The sequence below is a fragment of the Heptranchias perlo genome, chromosome 4 (assembly GCF_035084215.1).
Source record: "Heptranchias perlo isolate sHepPer1 chromosome 4, sHepPer1.hap1, whole genome shotgun sequence".
Classification (NCBI taxonomy): domain Eukaryota; kingdom Metazoa; phylum Chordata; class Chondrichthyes; order Hexanchiformes; family Hexanchidae; genus Heptranchias; species Heptranchias perlo.
The window spans coordinates 47,281,944-47,306,536 of NC_090328.1; the positions used below are offsets into that span (position 1 = coordinate 47,281,944).

The following is a 24,593-nucleotide window of genomic DNA, read 5'->3' on the forward strand; positions in this document are numbered from 1 at the left end:
CAGTTACAGGAATCAGTGGCAGAGCCCTGGGACGGACCACGAATCAATCCTCTTACCCATAGAAGTATCAAGCCAGGAGGGTGAAGAGGAGGGCATAACAAAAATGTAGTATTTTTGTCCATCTAATTTGGATTTGGTGGCTGTCATAGTAGATAAGCAGTTGAAAAAACAACTGCAGCTCTAAATCTGGTACTATTTTTAACTTGATACAATGTTGCAAGTTTTGTCATTTACAGGATTCAGAGATTAACTCAAACTTAAACAATGCCGAGTTATTGGTTCAGTTTATGTAAAGTTGATGGTGAGCTTTCAAATCGGAGTGGTCAGTTATTCAAAATTCAGGAAGGTTCAATATCTTTTTTTCTGGGCTATTTGAAGAGTTGTTATGTTTGAATTTGGAGTCAATTTGAAAATCTAAGAAAAGAAAGAAACCAGTTTGAAATTTCTGAGAGAGAGAAAATCAGACTGAAGCTCCCCAGATGTAGTTCAGGTTAAAAACAGAAAATGCTGGAAAAGCTCAGCAAGTGAGGCAGCATTTGTGAAGAAAGAAACAGAGTTAATGTTTCAGGTCGAAGACCTCGCATCAGAACTGGAAGATGTTAAAGAGTTAAAGTTTTTAAGCAAATACAGAGTCAGGGGAAGGGGGGGGGAAGGGAGGAAAGAACAAAGGGAAGGTCTGTGAGAGGGTAGAGGGCAAGGGTAGAGGGCAAGAGTGATTAAATGACAAAAGGGATGATGGTGCAAGGCAAGGAGGGTGGTAAGTTAAGAAACAAAAGATCAGTCAAGGGGAGCTGTAACTGACAACAGCAGAACCATAACCAGCAGCTGCAGTCCAACAAAAAAAAATGGGTGCAATGGTTATGATCTGAAGTTATTGAAATCAATGTTGAGTCCGGAAGGTTGTAAAGTGCCTAAGCGAAAGATGAGGTGCTGTTCCTTGAGCTTCTGTTGAGCTTCATAGGAACAGTGTAAGAGGCCAAGGACAGAGTGGTCAGAGTGGGAGTGGGATGGGGAATTAAAATGGCAAGCGACTGGAAGGTCAGGGTCACGCTTGCGTACTGAATGGAGGTGTTCAGCGAAGTGATTACCCAATCTGCGTTTGGTCTCCCCAATGTAGAGGAGACCACATTGTGAGCAGCGAATACAGTGTGTTAAATTGAAAGAAGTACAAGTAAATCGCTGTTTCACCTGGAAGGAGTGTTTGGGGCCCTGGACGGTGGGAAGGGAGGAGGTGAAAGGGCAGATGTTGCATCTCCTCCACTCGCACGGGAAAGTGCGGTAGGGAGGAGGGCGGGTGTTGGAAGAGTGGACCGGTGTGTCATGAAGGGAGCGGTCCCTTCGGAATGCTGAAAGGGGAAGGGGGGGGGGGGGGAAGATGTGTTTGGTGATGGGATCACGCTGGAGGTGGCAGAAATGGAGGAGGATGATTTGTTGAATGTGGAGGCTGGTGGGGTGGAAGGGAAGAACAAGGGGGACCCTATCATGGTTCTGGGAGGGAGGGGAAGGGGTGAGGGCAGAAGTATGGGAAATAGGACAGACACGGTCGAGGGCCCTGTCAACTACAATGGAAGGGAATCTTCGGTTGAGGAAAAAGGAAGACCTATGGAAGCACTGGTGTGGAAGGTGGCATCGTCAGAACAGATGCGACGGAGATGGAGAAACTGAGAGAAGGGAACAGAGTCTACAGGAGGCAGGGTGGGAGGAAGTGTAATCAAGATAGCTGGGAGAGTCGGTGGGCTTATAATAGATATCGGTTGACGGCTTAGCACCAGAAATGAAGGTAGAGAAGTTGAGGAAGGGAAGAGTCAGAGATGGACCATGTGAAAGTGAGGGAAGGGTGGAAATTGGAAGCAAAGTTGATGAAATTTTCCAGTTCAGGGCGAGAGCAGGAAACAGCACCGATACAGTCATCAATGTACCGGAAAAAGAGGTGAGGACAGGGAATTCAGATTAGTAGAGGCTTCTGCAGTGATAAAAATTTTTGTTAAAACTGAATCTAATTATTTACAAAAGGTTAGCTTAGCATTTAACATTGTAATCCTTTTATTAGGTGCAACGATTTCCACTATCAGTATATAACTGTACTTAAATGAATATTACTATTTGTTTGTTCACTTTTTGTTAAATATATTTGAATAGTTTCAGACTTACAACATTCAAAATGCGTGATGTTCATGCATTGAAGACAAGAGAGATCCTATGAATATCTAACAGAAAAGTTCTATTTATTATTCTGGGTTATATTGTTGAAAGTTTCCCTAGCTACCAAAGCTAGCGAACACACTTTTTAAGGCCTAAGGACTTAGGATTCACTGATTAAGATGACCCAAACTACAGAAGCTGAACAGAATTGAGAGTAAGAAGGGTACAAAAGACCCGAAAATATAAAAAAAATAAAGTTATCTGGTTTCTACCAGCTGTAGTTGCACTGTGGCTAACACAAAGAAGAATAATTTTGAGACCACCACTCTTGAAAATGCATATATTTATGTTGCCACCAACATCACCAGGAGGCCTTATAACGCTCGCTTGGACCTACTTCATTGAAAACCTCAGTGTGCTACCAGCCCTAAACGTGCAACAAAACAGGAAGGGTGTTAGAGTGATTACAAAACAATAGACAAATCAAAGGATTCAGATTACAGTTTATAACAGTCGTTTAGACCCTTAGATTAGATCACGGTTCAGCAATCATTCTTTGGTATCTATTATTGTATTCACAACAAACTTTACACTCTTATTGTATTCATAATAAATTTACACGCTGTACCCATTTTATTTGCAGGTTTTGTTCAGCATGGCCACCAACTGTCAGTGTGCTCCAAATCTTGATGTTTGATGACATTTGTACAAGGTTGACAATTATGATGTTACTGTGGCACAATAGGTAGGTTTCTATATTTTATTTTATGTGATGTTGGATCTTTAAGGCTGATTTTAAACTTGGCTTCAGCAAGATGAATCTCTGGAAGAACCCCATTCTTCTGAAGCAATAGTGACTGATACAAGTAACTGACTGTACAATCAGTCCTTAATGGTGTATTCAATGGGAAATGTCTGTCCTTATTTCAAAACCTTTTCAAAACCTTTTTTCATATACTAATTAATTCAAAAGTTGATCTGGAGCTAGCTCTGCCTATTTGAACTGTTAACATATACTGACTGACCGTAGAATAGATCAATTTAACCTCAATAAAGATTTTGGAATTTGTCCTCTGGCTTTTCTTCGAACAATTTTTGAGCAAAAACTGCTAGAAGCTAAAGAAAAATTTCATCAGTACAGCTGACTGAATGGAATAATGCCCCTTGGAAATTAGGTACACTGCACATACTCAGACTGTACAATCCTTATTCAGTTCACAAAGTCACAGCTCTGAGTCAATATTCAAGCCATGTTATTGAAAGAGACTCAGGTTTTTAAATAAAAACTTTAATAAAGACAATAAAAGTCACAAAACAGTTCAATGGATAAGTTTAATCATGTTTTGTGAAATATGTATTTTTAATTTTTTTTAAATTTCAGTTACGGAGAAAAAGTTGGCAGATGAAACAATTTCAGAAAGAATTCTGAATAATTTATGGGAACCCGATGGCCATATAGCACAGAGGGATGCGTTTACATAGGCATAATCCATTGCAAGTGTGGATAGAGGAATTTATAATGGGAGAAAGTGGACACCAAAAGTGTAACAAAAACATGACAACTGGAAGTCAAGTTTTGCAAACAGGAAATGCGCACGGACACAAGATTTTTAAATTTAAATTTTGTTTAAACCCTTATTTTGGATGTTAGAAATCACAGATGCTGAGGAAAAAAAATGGCAGTTTGTGGGAATCTGGTCGCCAGAGTAGTGAGTTTATATAGGCAAAACCCATTGTAAATGTCGACAAAGGTAATTATAAAAATATCACACTAGGAAGTCAAGTCACGCAGATGCAATATGTTTTATAAGATAGATAGATGCTGTTTCCTCTTTATATGAAGAATGAGTGAGTGAATGGCTCCTGGACTCCTGCACAACTTCCAGTCTCCATGCTGCTCCAATTATCAAACAGCACAAGAAGCATGCAACTTAACTGGATCACAGAGAATGCATATACAGTACCTCCTTCTCAGGGCCAGAGTATAGCTGAACTACACTAGCTAAAATGAATAAACAAGAAACATCACCCACACCTCACGCCAGTGTTTTTGGCAAACCTGCAGTAGAAACCAAATTTCTACATAGTCTATGAAACTTCTCAATGATTAAATATGAATGGCTATTTCTTTTTATTTTTATGTTGCTTAATTTTCACCCATTTTTAGTGTTATATCTCCTTGTGAAAGGGACCACTGCCTGGCTAAAAGGGCAGGAGAGCTGGAAGGTAACCTACTCCCAAGCTTCTGTCACCTTTGGTTTAGCTGCTAAAAAGGTATAGTCGGGCAGATTAAGGTAATTCGCACCAAGATTTTGCTCACTCGAAGCAATAACTTGCAGCCTACATCAGCCGCTTCCAACAATCAGGATCTCATTGCGTGTAGATGGCAAGCTTGAATCTACGTGTCACTACTCAGTACCGCAGCACATTGGAGCATCACCACCTTGAGAGATAACACTTCTGCATCTGAAGCAATGTGCCATATATTGTATGACTTGTCTATTATCCAATCGAATTTCTGCAAGCAGCTGGAATTAATGGTTCAGCTGGTCTATTCAGTCAAAGTTAGTGTGGGAAGTTTGTTACAAATCATTAATTACAATCTCTATGAACGAATAGAAGTAGCCACTATGTGACAATGGTCCTTTGACTAGTTTATATTCATCAAAGAGCTGGTCAATACTTACAACTTGCAGCTCTGGGTGTGTGATGTTAACAGAGATATATTCCATAAATTTAGCAAATCCTTCATTCAGCCAAAGATCATTCCACCACTCCATGGTTACCAAGTTGCCAAACCACTGTAAGAGAAATATTTTTGAAACATAATCAGCAAGGAGTGTATTCTCCTGCTGACAATACAGACAATATTTCAACACTTATCAACCAGTAAGCTTACACACCACTGTCTTTAGCATAACCAAAATCAGTAGATATTTTTTCAATACATTTTGCAAAGAAGTTTGAATTCTAACTTGATTGAGTTCTTTGATGAGGTAACAGAGAGGCTTGATGAGGGTAGAGCGGTTGATGTTACATATGTGGACTTTCAAAAGACATTTCCTTGAGGAATAAAAACTCCACAGGAAAGGTGATCCAACCGTGGCTAACTAGAGAAGTTATGGATAGTGTTAGATTAAAAGAAACGGCTTACAATGTTGCCAAAAAGAGTAGTAAGCCTGAGGATTTTAGAAATCACCAAGAAATTGATCAAGAGGGAAAAAATTGAAAATGAGAGTAAACTAGCAAGAAATATAAAAACAGATTGTAAGAGCTTCAACAAGTATGTAAAAAGGAAGAGATCAGCAGAAGTAAACGTGGGTTTCTAAGAGGCTGAGACAGGAGAAATAATAATGGGGAATAAGGAAATAGCAGAGATATTAAACAAATATTTTGTTTCTGTCTTCACAGTAGAAGACACAAAAAACAAACCGGAAATAGTAGAGAAACAAGGGTCGAATGAGAGTAAGGAACTTAAAGAAAATAAGATTAGTAAAGAACAAGTACTGGAGAAATTAATGGGACTAAAAGCCGACAAATCCCCTGGACCAGATGGCCTATATCCGAGGGTTTTAAGAGAGGTGGCAGCAAAGATAGTGGATGCATTGGTTTTGATCTTCCAGAATTCCCAAGATTCTACAACGGTCCCCATGGGTTGGAAGGTAGCAAATGTAACCCTGCTTTTCAAGAAAGAAGGGAGAGAGAAAACAGGGAACTATAGGCCAGTTAGCCTGATAAAAATAGTAGAGAAAATGTTAGAATCTATTAAGGGCATGGTAACAGGGCATTTAGAAAATCATAAGAACATAAGAAATAGGAGCAGGAGTAGGCCAATCGGCCCCTCGAGCCTGCTCCGCCATTCAATAAGATCATGGCTGATCTGATCCTAACCTCAAATCTAAATTCATGTCCAATTTCCTGCCCGCTCCCCATAACCCCTAATTCCCTTTACTTCTAGGAAACTGTCTATTTCTGTTTTACATTTATTTAATGATGTAGCTTCCACAGCTTCCTGGGGCAGCAAATTCCACAGACCTACTACCCTCTGAGTGAAGAAGTTTCTCCTCATCTCAGTTTTGAAAGAGCAGCCCCTTATTCTAAGATTATGCCCCCTAGTTCTAGTTTCACCCATCCTTGGGAACATCCTTACCGCATCCACCCGATCAAGCCCCTTCACAATCTTATATGTTTCAATAAGATCGCCTCTCATTCTTCTGAACTCCAATGAGTAGAGTCCCAATCAACTCAACCTCTCCTCATATGTCCGCCCCCTCATCCCCGGGATTAACCGAGTGAACCTTCTTTGTACTGCCTCGAGAGAAAGTATGTCTTTTCTTAAGTATGGACACCAAAACTGTATGCAGTATTCCAGGTGCGGTCTCACCAATACCTTTTATAACTGCAGCAATACCTCCCTGTTTTTATATTCTACCCCCCTAGCAATAAAAGCCAACATTCCATTAGCCTTCTTGATCACCTGCTGCACCTGCATACTAACTTTTTGATTTTCTTGCACGAGGACCCCCAGATCCCTTTGTCCTGCAGTACTTTCCAGTTTCTCGCCATTAAGATAATAACTTGCTCTCTGATTTTCCTGCCAAAGTGCATAACCTCACATTTTCCAATATTGTATTGCATCTGCCAAATCTCCGCCCACTCACCCAGCCTGTCTATATCCCCTTGTAGGTTTTTTATGTCCTCCTCACTCTCTACTTTCCCTCCCATCTTTGTATCATCTGCAAACTTTGATATGTTACACTCGGTCCCCTCCTCCAAATCGTTAATATAGATTGTAAAGAGTTGGGGACCCAGCACCGACCCCTGCGGAACACCACTGGCTACTGGTTGCCAGTCCGAGAATGAACCATTTTTCCCAACTCTCTGCTTCCTGTTAGATAACCAATCCTCCACCCATGCCAGAATATTACCCCAATGCAGTGATTCTTTATCTTGAGCAATAATCTTTTATGTGGCACCTTGTCGAATGCATTCTGGAAGTCTAAATACACTACGTCCATTGGTTCCCCTTTATCCACCCTGTACGTTATGTCCTCAAAGAACTCAAGCAAATTTGTCAGAGATGACTTCCCCTTCATAAAGCCATGCTGACTTTGTCCTATTAAATTATGTTTAACCAAATGTTCCGCTACTGTCTCCTTAATAATAGACTCCAAAATTTTACCCACCACAGATGTTAGGCTTACTGGTCTGTAATTTCCAGCCTTCTGCCTACTACCCTTTTTAAATAAGGGTGTTACATTAGCAGTTTTCCAATCTGCCGAGACCTTTGCCGAGTCCAGAGAATTTTGGAAAATTATTGCCAAAGCATCCACAATCCCAACTGCCACTTCCCTCAAGACCCTAGGGTGTAAGCCATCAGGTCCAGGGGATTTATCCGCCTTGAGTCCCATTAATTTACTGAGTACCAATTCCTTCGTGATTTTAATCGTATTAAGTTCCTCCTCCCCTAGAGCCCCCTGTTTGTCCAGTGTTGGGATATTCTTAGTGCCCTCTACTGTAAAGACTGAAACAAAATATTTGTTCAGCATTTTTGCCATCTCCATGTTTCCCACCATTAATTTCCCGGTCTCATCCTCTAAGGGACCTACGTTTGCCTTCGCCACCCTTTTTCTTTTTATATAACTATAGAAACTCTTGCTATCTGTTTTTATATTTTTTGCTAATTTATTTTCATAATCTATCTTCCCTTTCTTAATCAATCCTTTAGTTACTTTTTGCTGTCTTTTGAAGACTTCCCAATCTTCTATCCTCCCACTAAGTTTGGCTACCTTATATGTCCTTGTTTTTAGTCGGATACTATCCTTAATTTCTTTACTTAGCCACGGATGGCTGTCATTTCTTTTACACCCTTTTTTCCTCACTGGAATATATTTGTTTTGAAAGTTGTAAAATAACTCCTTGAATGAACACCACTGCTCATGTACCGTCTTACCCTTTAATCTATTTTCCCAGTCCACTTTAATCAATTCCGCTCTCATACCATCATAGTCTCCTTTATTCAAGCTCAGTACGCTTGTTTGAGAACCAACCTTCTCACCCACTAATTGGATATGGAATGTAACCATGTTATGGTCACTCATTCCAAGGGGATCCTTAACTAGGACATTATTAATTAATCCTGGCTCATTACACAGGACCAGGTCCAAGGTTGCTTGCCCCCTTGTAGGATCAGTTACATACTGCTCAAGAAATCCATCCCTAATACACTCAATAAACTCTTCCTCAAGGCTGCCCTGCCCAATTTGATTTGTCCAGTTAATATGATAGTTAAAATCCCCCAATATTATAGCTGTTCCCTTATTACATGCCCCGACTATTTCCTGATTCATACTTCTTCCAGCAGAGTTGCAACTATTAGGAGGCCTATATACTACGCCCACTAGTGTTTTTTTCCCCTTATTATTCCTTATCTCTACCCAAACTGTTTCATTGTCCTGATCCTTTGTCCCAATATCATTTCTCTGTATTACAGTGATTCCTTCCTTTAATAAAAACATAGCCACCCCACCTCCCCTTCCTTCCTGCCTGTCCTTCCTGATTGTTAAATACCCTGGCATATTTAATTCCCAGTCGTTGTCACCCTGCAGCCATGTTTCTGTAATGGCCACAAGATCATACCCATACGTAGTTATTTGTGCCATTAACTCGTCCATTTTGTTACGAATGCTACGTGCATTCAGATAAAGAACTTTCAAATATGTTTTGTGACACTTAGTTCCTGCTTTTTCCTTTTTTAACACTTTACCTTTTACTCCATACCTTCTGTCCCTTCCTGACACGCTTTCCTCTGTCTCCCTGCTCAGGTTCCCAACCCCCTGCCACAGCTTTGATGCTGGGTTAATCGCCTTGCGCCTTCTAGTTTTTATTTTATCTGTCGTGCCTAAAGTACACTTTCTTTCCGCTGCTCTACGCTTTTCCCTTTCACTTGTTCTTGAACAACTGTTTGTACTATTTGTATTGTAGATTTCCCCTGGGTCTTCCCCTCTCTTGCTGCTCTCAACTTTATTCTCTTCTGACTCCCCGCTCAGGTTCCCATCCCCCTGCCACTCTAGTTTAAACCTTCCCCAACAGCACTAGCAAACACCCCCGCGAGGACATTGGTCCCGCTCCTGCTCGGGTGTAACCCGTCACGCTTGTACAGGTCCCACCTTCCCCAGAACCGGTCCCAATGTCCCAGGAATCTAAATCCCTCCCTCCTACACCATCCCTGCAGCCACGCATTCATCCTGTCTATTCTCCTGTTCCTATACTCACTAGCACGTGGCACCGGTAGTAATCCTGAGATCACTACCTTTGAAGTCCTGCTTTTTAATTTATCTCCTAACTCCTTATATTCACCTTGCAGGACCTCAACCCTTTTTTTACCTATGTCGTTGGTTCTAATATGGACCACGACTACTGGCTGTCCACCCTCCCACTCCAGAATGCCCTGCAGCCGCTCCGTGACATCCTTGACCCTAGCACCAGGGAGGCAACATACCATCCTAATAAGATTAGGCAGAGCCAACAGTGTTTTATGAAAAGGAAATTGTGTTTGATAAATCTATTTTTTGACGGTGTAATTAGCAGAGTAGATAAGGGGGAAACCAGGGATGTAGTATATTTGGATTTTCAGAAGGCATTCAATAAGGTGCCACACAAGAGGTTGTTACACAAGATTAGGGCTCATGGGATTGGGGATAATACATCAGCATGGATTGAGGATTGGTTAACGGAGAGAAAACAGAGTAGGAATAAAAGGGTCATTTTCAGTTTCGCAGTAACTAGTGGGGTGTCGCAAGGATCAATGCTTGGCCGTCAGTTATCCACAATCTATATCAATGACTTAGGTGAGGGGACTGAGTGTAATATATCCAAGTTTGCAGATGATACAAAGCTAGGTGGGAAAGTAAGCTGTGCGGAGGACACAAAGAGGCTGCAAAGGGATATAGACAGGTTAAGTGAGTGGGCGAGATGGTGGCAGATGGAGTGTAATGTGGGGAAATGTGAAATTATTCACTTTGGTAAGAAGAATAGAAAAGCAGAATATTTTTTCAAAGATGAGACACTAAGAAATGTTGGTATTCAGAGGGATTTGGGTGTCCTTGTACACGAATCACAGAAAGTTAACATGCAGGTACAGCAAGCAATCAGGAAGGCAAATAGTTTGTTAGCCTTTATTGCAAAGGGTTGGAATATAAGAGTAAGGAGATCTTGCTGCAATTATATAGGGCTTTGGTGAGACCACACCTGGAGTACTGTGTATAGTTTTGGTCTCCTTACCTAAGGAAGGATATGCTTGCCTTAGAGGGGGTGCAACAAAGGTTCACTAGATTGATTCCTGGGATGAGAGGGTTGTCCTATGAGGAGAGATTGAGTAGAATGGGCCAATATTCTCTGGAGTTTAGAAGAATGAGAGGTGATCTCATTGAAATGTATAAAATTCATAAGGTAGATGCTAAGAGGCTGTTTCCCCTGGCTGAAGAGTCTAAAACTAGTCTCAAGATAAGGGGGTGGCCATTTAGAATCAAGATGAGGAAAACTTTCTTCACTCAGAGGGTTGTGAATCTTTGGAATTCTCTACCCCAGAGAGCTGTGGTTGCTCAGTCGTTGAGTATATTCAAGACTGAGATTGATAGATTTTTGGACACTAAGGGAATCAAGGGATATGGGGATAGGGCGGGAAAGTGGAGTTGAGGTAGAAGATCATCCACGAGCTTATTGAATGGCGTAGCAGGCTCGAGGGGCTGTATGGCCTGTTCCTGCCCCTATTTCTTATGTTCTTATGATAAAGTACCACATAATAGACATGTTTGCAAAATTATAGCCCATGGGATTAAAGGGACAGTGGCAGCATGGTACAAAATTTGCTAGGGGACAGAAAGCAGAGTGTTCTTGTTTTTCAGACTGAAGGCAAGTATACAGTGGTGTTCCCCAGGGGTCAGTATTAGGACCATTACACTTTTTCATATATATTAATGACCTGGATTTGGGTATAGATGGTATAATTTCCAAGTTTGCAGATGACACGAAACTCGAAAATGTAGTAAACAATGTGAAGGAGATTAATAGTACAAAGGAAGATGGTAGTGGTTGTTGGAGGCCAATCATCTCAGCCCCAGGACATCGCTGCATGAGTTCCTCAGGGTAGTGTCCTAGGCCCAACCATCTTCAGCTGCTTCATCAATCACCTTCCCTCCATCATAAGGTCAGAAATGGGGATGTTTGCTGATGATTGCAGTGTTCAGTTCCATTCGCAACCCCTCAGATAATGAAGCAGTCCGTACCCACATGCAGCAAGACCTGGATAATATCCAGGCTTGGGCTGATAAGTGGCAAGTAACATTTGTGCCACACAAGTGCCAGGCAATGACCACCTCCCCTTAACATTCAACGGCATTACAATCGCCGAATCCCCCACCATCAACATCCCGGGGGTCACCATTGACCAGAAACTTAACTGGACCAGCCACATAAATATTGTGGCTACAAGAGCAGGTCAGAGGCTGGGTATTCTGTGGCGAGTGACTCATCTCCAGACACCCCAAAGCCTTTCCACCATCTACAAGGCACAAGTCAGGAGTGTGATGAATACTCTCAACTTGCCTGGATGAGTGCAGCTCCAACACTCAAGAAGCTCAACACTATCCAGGACAAAGCAGCCCACGTGATTGGCATCCCACCCACCACCCTAAACATTCACTCCCTTCACCACCGGTGCAATGTGGTTGCAGTGTGTACCATCTACAAGATGCACTGCAGCAACTCGCCAAGGCTTCTTTGACAGCACCTCCCAAACCCGCGACCTCTACCACCTAGAAGGAAACGGGCAGCAGATGCATGGGAACCACCTGCACGTTCCCCTCCAAGTCACACACCATTCTGACTTGGAAATATATCGCCATTCCTTCATCGTCGCTGGGTCCAAATCCTGGAACTCCCTTCCTAACAGTACTGTGGGAGAACCTTCACCACATGGATTGCAGCGGTTCAAGAAGGCGGCTCACCACCACCTTCTCAAGGGCAATTAGGGATGGGCAATAAATGCTGGCCTCACCAGCGACGCCCACATCCCATGTATGAAAAAAAAACAGACTTCGGGACAACAGGCAGACATGTGAAATGGGCAGACACATGGCAGATGAAATTTAACGCAGAGAGGCGTGAAGTGATGCATTTTGGCAGGAAGAATGAGAAGATGCAATATAAACTAAATGGTAAAATTTTAAAGGGGGTGCAAGAACAGAGAGATCTGGGTGTGCATATGCACAAATCTTTGAAGATGGCAGGACAAGTTGAGAAGGCTGTTTGGAAAGCATATAGAATCCTGGGCTTCATTAATAGAGACATAGAGTACAAAAGCAAGGAAGTTATGCTAAACACTGGTTAGGCCTCAGCTGGAGTATGGTGTTCAATTCTGGGCATCACAATTTAGGAAGGATGTCAAGGCCTTCGAGAGGGTGCAGAAGAGATTTACCAGAATGATGCCAAGGATGAGGGACTTCAGTGACGTGGAGAGACTGGAGAAGCTGGGGTTGTTCTCCTTAGAGCAGAGAAGGTTAAGGGGAGATTTGATGGAGGTGTTCAAAATCATGAATGGTTTTGACGGAGAAACTGCTTCCCTTGGCAGACAAGCCGATAACCAGAGGAAACAGATTTAAGGTGATCGGCAAAAGAGCCAGAGGCAACATGAGGAGAATTTTTTTTATGCAGTGAGTTGTTATGACCAGGAATGCACTGTCTGAAAGGGTGGTGGAAGCAGATTCAGTGGTAACTTTCAAAAGAGAATTGGATAAATACTTGAAGGGAAAACATCTACAGGGCTGTGGAGAAATAGCAGGGGAATGGGACTATTTGGATAGCTCTTTCAAAGAGCCAGCACAGGCATGACAGGCCAAATGGCCTCCTCCTGTGCTGTACCTACTATGATATGAAGAGGTGTATGGTGACACAGCACATTAGAGAACCAATACTTGATGCCCCGTAATGAGACCAAGGATTGATTCCCCCACTCTCGAGGTCCAAATCTGTCACATGATGTCAAAGCAGGTGATAGGAGGCCAAGTGTCTCTTGCGAGTGAAGGAGCATTAAATATGAGGGAAAGTCATTCCTGAGCCACTCTTGGTGGCTGATTCAGAGCAGCAACAGCAGAGGCCTGGAAGCCGGTCCACATTTATCCTCTTAATCACAAATGGCAAGAAGAGAAGGAGAGGGTAAAATTGCTTAACAAAACTCACCATCATTTTACTAAGTGACCTATGACAGTTCCGTCTGCCCCTCCAACACCACTGTAATCCTGATCCATTTTCCTGTGCCGAGGTGCATTATTCATACATGGCAGGCTCCTGCCACCAACACCAAGGAAACTCCAGCATCGAGGACGCCGCTCCAGCACAAGAGGCAGCGATGGTCCTTAATGGAACAGAAGGCAACAGGAGCTGCAGCCTATAGGCCTTGGCAGAGACCAAGGCCTACACAGGTAAGTGAACAGAGGCAACACCGTAGAGAGAGGAGGCTAGGCCCGTTGCTGCACTTTGGGAGCATTACTACAGCTACCGCAGGCCTACCATCACCTTCCACCAAGCAGTCCTGGGCAACAGTGTTAAGAATGGTGAACGGGAGAGAAATGAGACAGGAGGCCACTCTCCATGCCACCCTCCTGTGACAATCATGGTGGGGACGAGGAAGGGAAATCGAGCTTGCGCCGGGGAGGCTTCAGCATGTCTCACCGCTCCATTTTCCTGCAATTTCCACTTTCAGGCAAGATACTGGAAGCAAGTTTAGCCTGTGAAGTCTTTAATCTTCAACCAAAGTTGCAACTTTTAACTTACTGCTATTCATTACCTGGTGAGCCAGTTCATGCGCTATGATCATGGTGATCCAGAGTTTGACAGAGGCTGAAGAGATTTCAGGGTTGTAAAGCAGGGCTGATTCTCTGTAGGTGGTTAAGCCCCAGTTCTCCATAGCCCCAGACTGAAAGTCAGGGATTGCAGCCAAATCTGTAAGGAAATCAGCAGTGTTATGGAAAGAAAACAGCACAAGCAGGCATTAGTGTTAATTATATTCAGGTGGAGGGTATCAATTGGGGACTCTCTTGTATCCATTTATAGGAGGGAGCTTATCTAGGGGGTGTACGATGTGTAATGTTGATCTCTGTGAATAAAGGCTTGGAAGCAACTGAAGACCAGGCTCTAATATTCTATCCTTCACCACCTGGCTAACTTTTTATGTTAGTGCTGAACATCGTAAAAATTAATAAGTATATTGAATAAAGAGATTATTTCAAATTTTCATTCTGTTTAGTTATTTTTGAAAATACTTGCACATACATGCAGACTGTGATACCTCTTGACAGCATTTATCACAAATGTGTGCTACAAATGTTTCTGAATATTATTCCTTTAATGTGATATTAGGAGCTGTATTTATATTTATTTTTACAATAATTTATTTTGAACATATGCCAAATAAAAAAAAGCACATATAAATCCATATGTGTATAGGAAAGAAGTTCTTAATACGTCCATCTGTTGTGTATTTATGCTCAAGAGCTGTTAGGAGTAGCAAGATGCCCAACAACCCAGTCCTTTTTTAATAAATCGCAACCCCACCTACCCTCGTTCTAATCATATGTTTTAATTCTTTTTCTTTCTCCAGATACACGTACAATTGCCTCTTGAACCCAGTCAATGCTGTGCACAATCATACATTAAAATCTGAGGAAAGAAGGGACAGCTGCCCAGAATTAATAAAAGGAGGCTATTTACATAAAGTCACTCATTGATTTAAACATCAATGCATTTAAATTACTCAAAATATTTGAGCTTTTTCAATATAACTGCTGTAGGCCAGGGGCTGCAGAAATTGAGAGTTAAGAGAGAATTGACTCTTCTCCTCTTTGTACTTAGCCAATAACTGTAACCGGTGACCTCCGGTCAACACTGCTGAGGCAGTTTGAGGTGCTAGGGTCTAAATTAATAAGCAGAACCTCAAAGGTAATAATCTCTGGATTACTACCTGAGCCATGTACAAATTGCCATGGGGCAAACAGATCAGAGAGTTAAATGCGTGGCTCAAGAGTAGTGTGGGAGACAGGGGTTTCAATTCTAGGGGCACTGGCAGCAGTACTGGGGAAAGAGGAAGCTGATCCGATGGGACAGGCTCCACTGAAATGGGCTGGGACCAGCATCCTGCCAAATCGAATAACTAGGGCTGTAGATAGGGCTTTAAACTAAAAAGGTGGTGGGGGGGGGGGGTTCAGATGAGGGGAAATTTAGAAAACTAATGAGAAAAGTCAAGGTAACAGAGCAGTGTAGTGATTTGGGTAAAGATAAGCCCAATGAGTGTGGCAGGAAGGGACCGAGAGTTTACCAATAATAGTGCTTCAGCAAATAAGGTCAAAGCAGGAAAAAATGGTAGAAAGTCAAAATTAAAGGCTCTTTATCTGAATGCACAGAGCATTTGTAACAAGATAGATGAATTAGTTGCACGAATAGAGATAAATGGGTTTGATCTAATAGCCATTACAGAGGCATGGTTGCAAAGTGACCAAGATTGGGAACAAAATATTCCAGGGTACTTGACGTTTCGAAAAGACAGGCAGAATGGAAGAGGGGGTGCATCCCTAATAATAAAGGATGACATAAGGTCAGTGGTGAAAAAGGATCTTGGCTCGGAAGATCAGGAAGTAGAATCAGTATGGGTGGAAATAAGAAATAACAAGGGGCAGAAAACTCTGGTGGGAGTAGTTTATCAGCCCCCTAATAGTAGCTATACTGCTGGACAGAGTATTAATCATGAAATAATAGGAGCTTGAAACAAAGTTAATGCAGTATTCGCGGGGGACTTTAATCTGCATATAGACTGGGCAAATCAAATTGGCAAAGATAGTTTGGAGGACGAGTTCATGGAATGCATTTGAGACAGTTTCTTAGAACAGTACACCATGGAACCAACCAGGGAAAGGGTATTTTAGATCTTGTATTGTGTAATGAGACAGGGTTAATTAGTAATCTCACAGTAAAGGATTCTCTGAAGAAGAGTGATGTACTTAAGTCAGAAACTAGAGTCTTCAACTTAAATAAAGCCAATTACATAGGTATGAGGGGTGAGTTGGCTAAGGTAGATTGGGAAATTAAAGGGTATGACGGTTGATAGACAACGGCAAACATTTAAAGAAATATTTCAATATTCTCAACAAACATACATTCCATTGAGAAATAAAAGCTCCACGGGAAAAATGATCCATCCGTGGTGAACTAAAGAAGTTAAGGCGAGTGTTAAATTAAAAGAAGAGGCCTATAATGTTGCCAAGAAGAGTAGTAAGCCTGAGGATTGGGAAAGTTTTAGAAACCAGCAAAGGAAGATCAAAAATATAATAAAAAAGGAGAAAATGGAATATGAAAGTAAACTAGCAAGAAATATAAAAACGGATTGTAAGAGCTTCTACTAGTATGGAAAAAGGAAGAGAGTAGCAAAAGTAAATATTGGTCCCTTAGAGGCTGAGACAGGAGAAATTATAATGGGGAATCAGGAAATAGCAGATGCATTGAACAAATATTTTGTATCTGTCATCACAGCAGAAGAAACAAAAAGTATACCAAAAATAATAGGGAACCAAGGGGCTAATGAGAGGGAGGAACGTAGAGTAATTAATATCAGTAGAGAAAAAGTACTTGAGAAACTAGTGGGATTAAAAGCCAGTAAATCTCCTGAACCTGATGGCCTACATCGGAGGATTCTAAAAGAGGTGGATGCATTGGTTATGATCTTCCAAAATTCACTAGATTCTGGAACGGTCCCAGCGGATTGGAAGGTAGCAAATGTAACCCTGCTATTCAAGAAAGGAGGGAGAGAGAAAACAGGGAACTACAGGCCAGTTAACCTGACATCAGTTGTCGGGAAAATGCTGGAATCCATTATTAAGGAAGTGGTAACAGGGCACTTAGAACATCATAATATGATTAGGCAGAGTCAACGAAGTTTTATGAAAAGGGAAATCGTGTTTGACAAATTTATTAGAGGTTTTTGAGGATGTAACTAGCAGGGTAGATAAAGGGGAACCAGTGGATTTAGTTTATTTGGATTTTCAAAAGGCATTTGATAAGGTGTCACATAAAAGGTTGTTATGCAAGATAAGGGCTCATGGGGTTGGGGGCAACATAGTAGCATGGATAGAGCATTAGTTAACGGACAGAAAACAGAGTAGGGATAAACGGGTCATTTTCAGGTTGGCAGGCTGTAACTAGTGGGGTGCCGCAAGGATTGGTGCTTGGGCCTCAGCTATTTACAATCTGTATTAATGACTTAGATGAAGGGACCAATGTGCAAGTTTGTTGACAATACAAAGCTAGGTGGGAAAGTTAGTGTGAGGAGGACACAAAGAGTCTGCAAAGGAAAATAGACAGGTTAAGTGAGTGGGCAAGAAGGTGGCAAATGGAGTATTATGTGGGGAAATGTGAGGTTATTCACTTTGGTAGGATGAATAGAAAAACAGAATATATTTTAAATGGTGAGAAACTAGTGAATGTTTGTGTTCAGAGAGACTTGGGTGTCCTCGTACAAGAAACACAAAAAAAGTTAGCATGCAAGTACAGCAAGCAATTAGGAAAGCAAATGGTATGTTGGCCTTGATTGAAAGGGGGTTGGAGTAGAAGGTTAAGGAAGCCTTACTACAATTGTACAGGGCTTTGGTGAGACCTCACCTGGAGTACTGCGTACAGTTTTGGTCTCCTTATCTAAGGAAGGATATACTTGCCTTGGAGGCAGTGCAACAAAGGTTCACTAGATTAATTCCTGGGATGAGAGGGTTGTCCTATGAGGAGAGGTTGAGTAGAATGAGCCTATAACCTCTGGAGTTTAGATGAATGAGAGGTGATCTCATTGAAACATATAAGATTCCAAGGGGGCTTGACAGGGTAGATGCTGAGAGGTTGTTTCCCCTGGCTGGAGTGTTTAGAACTAGAGGGCATAGTCGCAGGATAAGGGGTTGGCCATTTAAGACTGAGAGGAGGAGGAATTTCTTCACTCAGAGGGTTGTGAATCTTTGGAATTCTCTTTCCTAGATGGCTGTGGATGCTGTGTCGTTGAGTATTTTCAAGGCTGAGATAGATAGATTTTTGGACTCTAAGGGAATCAAGGGATATGGGAACGGACAGGAAAGTGGAGTCAAGGTCGGAGATCAGCCATGATCTGATTGAATGGCGGAGCAGGCTTAAGGGGCCATATGGCCTACTCCTGCTCCTATTTATGTTCTTATCTCAGACACCTGACGAAGGAGGAAGCCTCCACAAGCTTGTGATTTCAAATAAAGCTGTTGGACTATAACCTGGTGTTGTAAGACTCCTTACAAAAGACTGACTCAGTTCACAAGGACCAAAGCAACCCGAGCCATGTTCCACCCGATTAAAGTAAAAATAACCAGCCAGAAACAACTGGGTATAGCTTTGCTTCTATGTTGAATCAACTGCAAGTAATGACAAGAATTTTTTTTACTGGAAACCATTTACATATAGGCTGATAGTGTGAGGTGTCTGCTTGTACTTTATAGGACTGCACACTACTAGAACTCTGATTACTAAAATCAAAACAATTTACATCTTTATAATTGCCATCTTTGCAATTACCTGATCTCTTTGAGGCCATTAACTCCAGTAGTATTCCAATAGACTAGCAACCAGAGCTCATGAGGTCATATCCACAACTACGCTTCAAATGAGATTCAAAACTGTCTGCTATCAACAAAGTTCTGCTGTTCCTAGCAAGCTGCTAAATGAGGCATAACAGCAAACACTGCAGCTAGATGGACAGGGTACAAATAGTCCTAAACAGAAGCATACACTAACCATGCAGCAGAATTGGCAACAATCGGAGAGATGCAGATCATCTTACCCACCCAAATGAAGGGGGGGGGGAGGCATACAGTGGTAGGAAAAATTACAAGAGCTTTACAGAGGTTTAATTTGCTTTGTGGATTATTTTTAGTGCACTGGCTAATGTCTTGGCACTAAATTCCTGTCCGTAGCCCTTTAATGCAATAACTAACCCATTAAAATAAACAGTTTAACAACTGCACTATAGCTTAAAAAGGAATTTTACGTGAAACATAAGCCAGTGCCTAAAAATAGCACAGAGGAAATTAATTGCAAACAGGAAAATAATTTTTAAAAACATAATTAAATGTACTAAACAGTTGGTATGTTGGTTCTTTACCTTGTTTTGGCAGTGGGTATGGAATATTAAAATAGTCTTCATAAAAGTCTAGGAGTCTCACTGCTGCATCTAGTGCAAAAGAAGTCTGGTTGATCTTGTCTGGGACGGAATAGACTGAGATCTATCAGAGAGAAAAATAACTCAATTCAGTGTTTCCTGAAACATGGCTGGACAGTTCTAGAGATAGTATTGTATCATTGTTAACACCACCAATAACTTGCATTTATATAGCACTTTCAATGTAGCAAAATGTCCCACAGAGCTTTCGCAAACAGGGAGGAAATCAATCACTTTCTCATTGTACTGTCAATGATTTCAACAAAAGCCGGAAGTCAGCCAAAATTTTCTTTCACAGGTCTTCAGGGTACAGCTATCAAACAACTAGTTTACGTAGCTGTGCAAATAATGCCAATATAGGTTTAACCGTTTAAAGTTAGCAGTTCAAATAATTCAACATATTTTGGTGCTTTTGTTCAAAAATGTCTTATTTTAAGTATAAAATATTGAAGTTCAGTAAAGGACTCCAGTCTCAAGGTTGTTTGAGCAATACAGCACATGACTCCCAACCAGAACTACAAGTTCAAATTGTAAGGCTACCAATCAAACAAACTCATTTATCATAGTTTAATAGGCCACTAGAAAGACTGACAAATGCAAATAAGATGTTCCATCTTGGTGAGGTTAGAAACAAACTGGTAAACCCAATGTGTCCCATCTGAATCACACCTTCGAGTCTTGGACTGCCATTAATTACACTCCCTATTAAACATGCTAGCCAGGCTATTTCATACTTCTAACTGGAGAAGGATGTACTTGATACATGCAGACAAGTCTGCTACTAAAGGAACATAAATGTGCTTGTATGAAATTCTTTTGCCTGCTATCTCAACAAAAGGTGTCAATCCCGAAGCATGGCAGAAAGAGAAAAGAAATAAAAATAAAATCTAAAATAAAATCTATGATCTCATATATATGCAAATTCTAAAATCACTGATTTAGATTTATAGAAGAAGGAATTTCTAAATGATTTGCAAAAGGAACAAATTTCCTCAATTTTATGGAAATTTAACGTTGAGTTGTTAAGTTACAACACTGTTAGGTCATAAACTACGGCATAATTAAATGTAAAAGGCAACTGAAATGACACACACGGTTACTGTTTATTGACCCAGCCAACATTAAAGCATTTCTCAATTGATATGACACGTGTTGTCCCTATGCACTAATGATACAAAGCTAATACCAGGCATAATGACTAGAAAGTGATGCACTGCTTTGAAGAAAGTGTTGGCTCACCTTAACTCCATGCTTGGTCTCTTTACTGACCGATTTAAAGTCTGCCACGATGAAGGCCACTAGGTATGTACTCATCTTAACACTCACATCAAACTGGTCTTCAATGAGTCCATCAGCTAGTTTAACAGAGTTTATCTAAAAAAAATATAAGAAATGTTGATTTCCCACAGCAATACTCATGGATGAAGAAAAAAAATGGCATCTCTCTCTCTTCCTATAACTTTCACTCTGTTTTGTGCTCTCGGACTCGCAGGCAGCTGCAATACATTTCAGGACTAGGACGTGGGCAGTTAGGGCCTTGAGACAGTTTTTACATTGTTTGCGATTGTTAAAGCTTGTTCTGGAAGAATCAGCTATCAGCATAATAATTAGTCATTAAAAGATTATTCATAGAATGTTATGGCTTTTAGCAAGACAAACTTATTTCACCAAAAAGTAGCAAAATGATTTCTCCCATATTCCAATTGTAAATTAACTTTTTAAATAAAGTTATTGGGCCCAAAATTCTGAGATTTCTTGTGGGGGGAGGGGGAATGGTGTAGTTCTGGCATTCATCATCAGTGGTCGGCCTAAGGTTGGTTCTGTCTCAATTCTCCCTTCTTCAAACCACAATGTCTTGGGCTGCTTCTCTTTCATATGATCTCCCTTCTTCTGGTGGTCTAGATCCTTCTTTTCTTCCCACCCATTCATCTAATGCCTCTTTCAACATCCCATCCCCACTTAACACATGCCCAATCCAATTATTTTGCCTTTTTCTGATAACATCAATCAAACCACGATCTTCTTGTATCCTTGCCAACACCTCCTCATTATCTTTTCACTTTACTTACTATGTCTCCTAATCCCCTCTCAAAGCTCTCTATAGGCCTGATCTCCTCTTTCCCCAGCGCCCATGGTTTAGCAAAATGCAACACCATACTCCAAGCTCAGATATGTTAAGGAAAAGTAAATGCTGATTAGCTAATCCAAAGCCACCTGCAACAACGCTTAACCAATATAAATAGTACCGTGTGGCGTGCACAATTTCTGAAAGAAATAAAAGGACATCACAGAAATCAGAATTTGTAGATGTACAGTGCAGAGGACCAACCCACTAGTAACCAAAGAATCAAGCAGAATTTGCTCCATATTACTTGATGCCCTTATCTAATAAAAATCTATCAACTCAGTCTTGAAAGCTCCAATTGTCCTAGCATTCAATTACAACACAAAGGGAAGTAATAAGCATGATTGTACAGAGCTTACTATGCTAATTACAACCAGGCAAGCTATGCAGCCTAAAATACACAGTATGAAATATCTACACAGCAAATGCAGATTTTTCTTTACGCAAAAAAGGCATCATAACTAAAGGCATTGATTGTAGATGGAGGAAACTCTCAGAAGGTCAAACTCTTCACCCCCATCAAAGAGTTGAAATGGAGGTCATCCGCTGGGAGACAGTACACAGGTGGAGGAGAGGAACAAGCTCCTGCTTTGTACAATTAAAATTGTATACTATATTGATAGAACTGTTTTTCAGTAGTGGTGAAGCACCAAATGTGATGTATACCATGTACTCTGCCTGCATCATAAGAACATAAGAAATTGGAGCAGGAGTAGGCCATACGGCCCCTTGAGCCTGCTCCCCCATTCAATAAGATCATGGCTGATCTTCGACCTTAGCTCCACTTTCCTGCCCTATACCCTTATCCCTTGATTCCCTTAGTGTCCAAAAATCTATCGATCTCAGTCGTGAATATACTCAACGACTGAGCATCCACAGCCCTCTGGGGTAGAGAATTCCAAAGATTCACAACCCTCATTTTTCCTCATCTCAGTCCTAAATAGACGACGCCTTATCTTGAGACTATGCCCTCTATTTCTAGACTCTCCAGCCAGGGGAAACAGCCTCTCAGCATCGACCCTGTCAAGCCTGCTAAGAATTTTATACGTTTCAATGAGATCACCTCTCATTCTTCTAAACTCGTTAGTATAACCCCATTCTACTCAATCTCTTCTCAAATGACAACCCTCTTATCCCAGGAATCAATCTAGTGAACCTTCATTGCACCCCTTCTACAGCAAGTACATCCTTCCTTAGGTAAGGAGACCAAAACTGTACACAGTACTCCAGGTGTGGTCTCACCAGAACCCTATATCATTGCAGCAAAACCTCTTTACTCTTATACTCCAACCCCCTTGCAATAAAGGATGATCACAGAAACAGGAATAGGACCATTAGCCCTTTGAGCCTGTTCCGCCATTCAATGATATCATGGTGGACCTTTGACCTAACTCCATATACCTGCCTTAGCTCCATATCCCTTAATACCTTTGGTTAACAAAAATCTATCAATCTCAGATTTAAAATTAACTGTCGCTCGCAGAAGAGAGTTCCAAACTTCTATCACCCTTTGTGTGTAGAAGTGTTTCCTAACTTCACTCCTGAAAGCCCTGGCTCTAATTTTTAGGCTATGTCCTCTAGTCCTAGATTCCCTAAGCAGCAGAAATAGTTTCTCTCTATCTACCCTATCAGTTCCCCTTAATATCTTGAAAACTTCAATCAAATCACCCCTTAATCTTCTAAATTCCAGGGAATTTACACAAACCCTGGTTTGTGTAATCTCTCCTCATAATTTAACCCTTGGAGTCCATGTATCATTCTAGTAAATCTACACTGCACTCCCTCCAAGGCCAATATATCCTTTCTAAGGTGCTGTGCCCAGAACTGAACACAGTACTCCAGGTGTGGTCCAACCAGTGGGGAACCCATTATTCCTTTAAAGTATGGGGCTCATGGATGTTCTCTGGAAGTTGTGCATAGACATACATGGGTATGTAAAATTCTTTGGTGATAGACATAAACCATTTGGATGTTAATACAATGATATCCTTTTCAATTGATCAGTGCTATGAGATGAATGGCTGCATGATTGCTGTCAATGCACCTTGTCCCCTTATAATGCTAGCTCTTTCATGAAACTCTGTGTGCCTCTCCAGCTCCTGTTGCAACCAGGACTGAATTTAATGTCAGCATGCCAAACACAGCATCTGTGATCTAGGTATAGCAATAGTGAAATGCAAACTGGCTTATCCTTGCCCAGTCTCCTACAATTGCCTAGGACACTCGCAAAAAAAAAATGGACTGTTGTCACTACTTCTACCACTACTGGCAGTGCTGTGCTGATGATGTAACCAGACCTGCAGCCAAGGAGCAAGAGATGGCACAATTCAACAATGGCTTCCTTGGTGAAGCATAGCTCCTCAGATAGTGGTTCTCGGTGAGGCCAAGATAGCTTTATAACTTGTGGTACTCGCATTTCCTGGGATAGTAATGGATCCTGATAGTCCTCCAGGTCACACACTCCCTTCTGCTGCTTTTCTAACGTGTCCAGTAAAGTGAGAATTGTTGGTGCACCTATGCTTCTGTGCGGAATTGAACAGTTGAGTCACTCCTTACAATATTTCCTGCACTGGTACATGCTGAACCTCTGCTGACTCCTATATTTCACCATTAAACAATTTTAATTGATAATTCCTCTCATATGATGTGTTCAAACCTAAATGGATTAACTTTTAAAAGATGCAACTGTTCCAAACATTTATAACCAGAAAGTAAACAAGTTCTGTGAATAAGGAAGTTAAATGTTACATACAATGGGCATGTTGGACACAGCAAGGTGTTTGGATTCTCTTTGTATTTTGATTGAAAATTTGGCTTTGAAAGCAGGTTCATCGAAGCATGGAAATGCCATGCGTGCTGCAGTGGGCTCAAACTGGGTGGATGCCAACACTCTGCATAAAACAGAAGAAAACAAAACCAGTTAACCCTCTATAGGACATGTCCGTATCACAGAAAAAATGGCACATGACTGCACAGAAGAAAAAGACTGAATTAATCATACCATGAGACAGGTAAGCCTCAAGTTTGCTGTCACATCCACCACAACAGGGATAAACC

At 41.3% G+C, this 24,593-nt stretch overlaps 1 protein-coding gene across 3 annotated transcripts in view; it reads right to left on the minus strand.

Annotated features, from left to right (window-relative positions):
• The window catches only part of LOC137320900 (endoplasmic reticulum aminopeptidase 1-like), a 96,908-nt gene that overhangs the window by 46,360 nt on the left and 25,955 nt on the right, over window positions 1–24,593 (minus strand). For all 3 annotated transcript variants that reach the window (XM_067982878.1, XM_067982879.1, XM_067982877.1), the window contains 5 exons: window positions 24,289–24,427; window positions 20,651–20,785; window positions 19,355–19,475; window positions 13,988–14,142; window positions 4,830–4,943 (listed from right to left, as the gene is read on the minus strand). In XM_067982878.1, coding sequence (XP_067838979.1) covers window positions 4,830–4,943; window positions 13,988–14,142; window positions 19,355–19,475; window positions 20,651–20,785; window positions 24,289–24,427 — 664 coding nt within the window. The remainder of the gene's footprint in view (window positions 1–4,829; window positions 4,944–13,987; window positions 14,143–19,354; window positions 19,476–20,650; window positions 20,786–24,288; window positions 24,428–24,593) is intronic.